Here is a 6,033-nt window from a genome sequence, read left to right on the forward strand (position 1 = left end):
CATACAGAGAGTGTCGACTTCTTTTCTCTCCGGTTTGCCTGTATGTTTCCCATTGAAAGCAGCCACCTGGAATCAAAGTAAAACTCTTCATCAAGAAATACAATATCTGAAGAAACAGGAGAAATCAAGTTTGCAAATAATCTTCTGAAAGCAAATATTAGGATTAAACAAACCTCCAGGCGGTATGTTGTAGAGTAGCTCAGGTCTCTGAATTCAAACTTGCACTTCGTGTCATCTACATGTTTCACTGTGGTCCCACCATGACGGAGATGAGCGATGTATTTCTCTCCCGGTCCATTGAATATTCCTGAATGTTCGCAGGTTACTTTTATCACATTATGCTCTTGAACAGTCACAGACAGGGAACGGATATCTTCTGGTGCTGTGAAGATTAAAAACATGTTTTCAGTAACACACCACACTCTCAGCGTCACACAGAGGAGAACACTGACTGTGACCACTGTTGTTTAGTAAGAAGGCTGTAATCCATGTGTGTTCTTATTCTGTACATGACCCCTACTTCACTGATCACTGGAGCTCCACTGTAACTGAAATCATCAATGCTAGATAACTTAGCATCCTTAATAATCATGCTTCTTTTATTAATGAAGTTAGCATACTGCCTGTAAAAGAGTCAGCTTGACTCTCAGACAGACATTAACTTTAACTGACACACACACACACACACACACACACACACACACACACACACACACACACACACACACACACACACACACACACACACATCATAACTTATATATTGAATATTTAAAAATGCACACAAACAACAACATCCTGAACAAACACACAAACAGGACAGACTGTTTTTATTTCCTTTATGTTGCTCTCTCTTTTTCTCTCAAAGAGACGCTTTGTTGATACTTACTGCCGATGTCGGTCTTTATTGTACGTGAGTCTGGACTGCCAACATTCATGCCATCATAGACAGGTTGGACTTCACACTTATAGTCAGTGTCTGGTTTCAGGTCACGAATTTCACATGTTCCTCTTCTTTTTGAAGGTGTCCGTCCTGAGCCTGAAACACAGTTTCATCAATTGAAGCTTTAATAGAAGTTCAGTCGGGAAATCTTCATCCTGCTCGCTGACTTATTGTCACTTTGTTGTATTCACTCCTCCACACAGGCTCACTAATATCACCTGTGGTCATCAGCTGCTCTCATCCCCAGGTTACATCTATCCAATGACACTGCAGCACACCCCCATGGTTAGCCTATCATAGGACTGCTGTCTTTTTCAATATGGCTTTCTCTTCCTACGGTTCATTCATGCTCTCGTTACGCACAATCATCCACCTCTAAAGAGACTCATCACATCATCTCTGTCAGAGACATCCATCCATCCATCCATCCATCCATCCATCCATCCATCCATCCATCCATCCATCCATCCATCCGTCCGTCCGTCCGTCCACCCACCCATCCATCCATCCATCCATCCATCCATCCATCCATCCATCCATCCATCCGTCCACCCACCCATCCATCCATCCCTCCACCCATCCATCTGTCCGTCTGTCCTTCCGTTGGTCGGTCGGTCAGTCGGTCGGTCACCATCCAGAGAGGCGTTCCCAGGCCAGCTGAGAGATATAATCTCGTCAGCTTGTCCGTGGTCTCCTCCTAGACGGACAAACTCGAAAAACCTCCCCAGGGAGACGCCCCGGGAGGCATCCTTACCAGATGCCCAAATCACCTCATCTGGCTCCTCTGGATGTGGAGGAGCAGCAGCTCTACTTTGAGCCTCTCCCTGATGTCTGATCTCCTGACCCTCTCTCCAAGGCTGAGCCCGGACACCCTGCAGAGAAAGCTCACTTCGGCCGCCTGTATCCGCGATCTTGTTCTTTCGGTCACTACCCACAGCTCGTGACCACAGGTGAGGAACTTTAACTACAGAGACATATTTATCTGTAACTCATGACCCTCTCTCTCCTGATTGAACTGGTTGTTGTGTTTGAAAGAAAAAGCAGCTGATATGAATTAAAGAATGACACTACAGCAGATTGGTTTGTTGGTTATGTTTTTGTATCAACAATCATTATCCCTGATAGTGAACAGCTCTGGTCCTGAGAGCTTCAGGTAAACAGACCGGTCTGAGGATTTGTAAAACCTTTATACAGTTGTGCTCATAAGTTTACATACCCTGGCAGAATTTGTGATTTTTTTCAGCCATTTTTCAGAGAATATGAATGATAAGAGAAACATTTTATTTTCACTCATGGTTAGTGGTTGGGTGAAGCAAATTTTTTATCAAACAACTATGTTCACTCTTTTTATGTCATAAAGACAACAGAAACTACCCAAGAAATCATAAATTCTCCCAGGGTATGTAAACTTATGAGCACAACTGTAGAAGTTCAGTGTGTTTGAAAAATGAAGAGTGGATTGTGCTGAGACACTTAAAGCATCTTTACATACCGTGTTTCGGTGGAGGGACACAACTGCAGTCAAAATCAAACTTTGGATTGCTGTAAAGGGCATCTTTACATCTCAGGCTGGTTGAGGTCCAGCTCAGATGAATGGAAGTGTTGGTCACCCTCTCAGGTGTGATTTTTGTTGTAACATCTGTGAGAACACATTAAATATCTGTGACACTGAACTCATTCTCTGGTGGTGTCCTTCATCTTCAGCTATCTCTACATACGAGCTGTTCTTCTGACTAAACTGAAGCAGAGTGAATTTAACTTACCACAGTCTATGTAGACATTGACAGCAGGTGTGGTTGTTATGGTAACATTGTTTTTGTTGATCTGACCCGTACAGCTGTAGTCTGTGAACGGCTCCACCTCAGACAGATTCTTGGGGTTGTTGGCGTTTCCATTTTCTGAGGATACAAACGATTGACAACATTTCCTCATCAGCTGGTGTTTGAGTCTCTGTGAGCATTTATCTTTGGGTTGAGAACAGTTTCAAACATGGACACATTCACTGCACTGAACAGTCTTCTATTAAAACTCATCACAGAGGGCTTAAAGCTACACCTCCACTTCCTCTTACGGCTCCTTATTCCCACCCACTGATGTAAACTCACCCAGACAGGTGTAATCGATGGGGAGATTCTCACAGTTTGGAGGTAATGTTGCTTCTATTTTAGCAGGAAGTTCCATCAGGACTTTTAGTTTTATGTCACTTGCATCCAAAGACTCTGTAAAAACAAAAAGTTTGACAAATATTAAACATGAAGCAACAAGATCTGCTCAGCATGTTGAAATCTGTCGTACGGCTGTGTTGAACTCACCAACAGGGATGACTTTAGAGTGACTGAAGGAGGAGTTTGGACAGTTTGTTGAAGTGAAGGTCATATTCAAGGTTGTGCAAAAGTCGTTGATACCAGGTTTGATACAGAACACTGTAGAGTTATTGTGGCATTGCTTTGCTTTAACATTATTGGAAGCTGACATCAAAGAGCCGATGTCCCAATCACTCCTGTAACAAACATGTTCTGAGACGCAGCGACCGTCTTTAATGTCTCCTCGATCTGAAACAGAAAAGTGATGCATGAACGTCTCTCCAAACTCTCAAATAAAGAAAGAATGTAAGATACAGTTAGACTGTAGTTGTTATTTTAACTCACTCATTTCTTCTGTGACTACAGTAGTTACATTACTGATGTGGTTACAGAACGTTACTGTGCCATCATCATGGATAAACTCCACGGCATGCTCATACTCAGTACAAGGCTTCAGATGTTTGAAGTCATGTGACGAGGTTTGGTTGGAGTGATTAAACCGGACAGTCTTCTCAGGTTGTGCCTCTTCAGTGATGGTTATGTTGTAGAAACCATCTGTAGAGCTTGTTATGTCTATCTGAAGGCCAAACTTGATGGTCGAGACATTGTAAGAACCTGCACAAAACAACAACAGAGTTACTAAATGAATGTTTGTAAACTCTGATGAATCTACTTCAGCTGTATTTCAGAAACCATCGTCAGCCGCAGACAACACAGCAGCCTTGTCCCAGTCTTCACCTCGAACCTGAACACTGAACCCTCACAGACTTTAAAGATGTGCAGTGTGTGAGTATGTGAGGGCTTGGTGTAAAAATGAGGAATGGACGACCCTATGATGACATCACACTTACCTTGAAAGAAATCAGTTGTTAAGTAGAAGAGTAAAAAGCTAACTTCAGTTTGTAGACCTCATCAAAAAGTCAACCACAAAGTGATGAACGACATGTCGTCACGTAGAGAGTTTGCTTTGTTTATATTCCATTTTTCTAAATCTATCTTATGTTATCCTCCACAAACACTTCCTCACATTTAGTCAGGACTTACTGAAGGTGTTTCATTTGGAGTTGAGATCCCTCACACACTTTGGGACAACACTAAGCTCTAACACACCTCCAGCTGTAGATCTGGGACTCTGGGAGCCATATTCAGTTTACAGAGACTTGTGTTGTTGCTAGCTGTTGGTTATGAAGGACTTCCAACCGAGACCTTCTTTTCTGTTTGTTGACATTATTTAAATCCGACTAGCTTCTAGAGAAGTGAAGTGGATATTGAGAGAGTCCTCATAAGAGCAGATTGTTGGCTTCATTTCAGACAGATTTCTGTTTGTAAAGGTAAATAAAAGATAAATGGTCTTCAGTTATTGTTCAGTGGGATCCAAGGTTACATTACACTCTGTATCAACAGTTTTCCCAAAGCCCACTGAAACACTAGAGGAGAACTTAATCTGAGTAGAATCATAAACAACACTTCAACATCCAGAATCACATCACTGCCAACAAAGCCCAACTCAGAGACAGATCCTCCTGATAAACATGAGCTTAAATCAAGAAAGAAGACTTTAAGTGTTGTTTTATATTGGGGAGAAAAACACCAGTACTCACATTGAATCGGAGCCGGTGGTGGAGTTGGTTTCATGGTGACTGTAGAAGATTAATTTGAGATCAGAGAAGAAAGCAACAAAATGTTAATATGTGATTGTAAAAAATATTCTGCCAAACTTGGAGAAGAGAAAGCTACTGGACTTATTAGTTTCCTCCAGTGTTGGTGGCTCTGTTTATACTCACACAAGAGAAATACAGTCTTACCATAGTAGTAGTAGTAGTAATTCCAACCTTTGGTGACTATGGGATTGTAGCTTGTTGGTAAGGTCTCATTGAGAGAGGTGTTTGTCTTAGGGTCAGTGCTCTTGGTGGTTGGATTGAGTGTGGGCCAGGTGTTTGCAGGAGGAGTGGCTGCAGGATGGAGAGCAGAAGGAGTCACCTTCATATGGACACATTTTGCTGCCAACAGTCTTACCTGATATAACGTCTAAGAACAGTTTCAGGATGACTTCACTGCTAATGTTCCCAACACAGATGTAAACAGATTACATTACCAGGCTTGGTGGTTATGATGGGTGTGATAAGTGGAGGTTTGGTGGTAATAACTGAGGTACCTGAAGACGTGAAAGGAGCTGCTGTCACGGTGCGTGGAGGTGAAGTGGTGCTAGGTAAGCTGGTGACTGAAGGTGGAGCAGTGTGTGTGGTGATGAGTGGAGGTGAGATGGATTAGCATTAGTCAAGCTAAACACAATATCACTACCACAGTCCATGACTACTTCAGCAGCATTGAGCTAACTCACATGACAAGGACAAAAGTTGAGCTTTACATCTCACTATGAGCTCAAATACTTCCTGTGTTAGATCCTAGTGTTTGATTTCTTTAGCGTACATTTTTCCAGTTTGCATTAAGATTACAAACTCAACAAGATTGTATCGGTGCTGCAGAGTTGAGGTGTTAGAGTAATGTTGCACCATTGGCTAACTAGCTTATCTTCTTCAGAGATTAAACAGATATGACAGTTTTATTTGTGCACAGAACACTGGAGCTCACATCATGACATGTTGCTGGTTTTTTAAGGTAAAGAGACAGAATAATGTTCATCTGCTGACAAAGTGAAAGCCAAACATTTATTTCATTGCAATAATGAAAATCATAATGAATGTTGAATAAATGTGTATTTCTACTCACATGATCCATATTGACCTGGAAAGCACAAAAGAGAGAATAAGTGTGAATCATTGCAGC

At 42.0% G+C, this 6,033-nt stretch overlaps 1 protein-coding gene across 1 annotated transcript in view; it reads right to left on the bottom strand.

Moving 5' to 3' along the window:
• LOC117828370 (receptor-type tyrosine-protein phosphatase C-like) overlaps nucleotides 1–5,232 on the bottom strand; it is a 31,051-nt gene extending 25,819 nt beyond the window's left edge. Inside the window, exons 1-10 of the mRNA XM_034705449.1 lie at nucleotides 5,052–5,232; nucleotides 4,848–4,886; nucleotides 3,592–3,861; nucleotides 3,256–3,495; nucleotides 3,049–3,162; nucleotides 2,707–2,841; nucleotides 2,436–2,582; nucleotides 890–1,039; nucleotides 174–382; nucleotides 6–66 (exon numbers count right to left, since the gene is read on the bottom strand). Coding sequence (XP_034561340.1) covers nucleotides 6–66; nucleotides 174–382; nucleotides 890–1,039; nucleotides 2,436–2,582; nucleotides 2,707–2,841; nucleotides 3,049–3,162; nucleotides 3,256–3,495; nucleotides 3,592–3,861; nucleotides 4,848–4,886; nucleotides 5,052–5,232 — 1,546 coding nt within the window. The remainder of the gene's footprint in view (nucleotides 1–5; nucleotides 67–173; nucleotides 383–889; nucleotides 1,040–2,435; nucleotides 2,583–2,706; nucleotides 2,842–3,048; nucleotides 3,163–3,255; nucleotides 3,496–3,591; nucleotides 3,862–4,847; nucleotides 4,887–5,051) is intronic.
• Nucleotides 5,233–6,033: the final 801 nt, after the last annotated feature.

This window comes from Notolabrus celidotus, chromosome 2 (assembly GCF_009762535.1).
Source record: "Notolabrus celidotus isolate fNotCel1 chromosome 2, fNotCel1.pri, whole genome shotgun sequence".
NCBI classification, from domain to species: domain Eukaryota; kingdom Metazoa; phylum Chordata; class Actinopteri; order Labriformes; family Labridae; genus Notolabrus; species Notolabrus celidotus.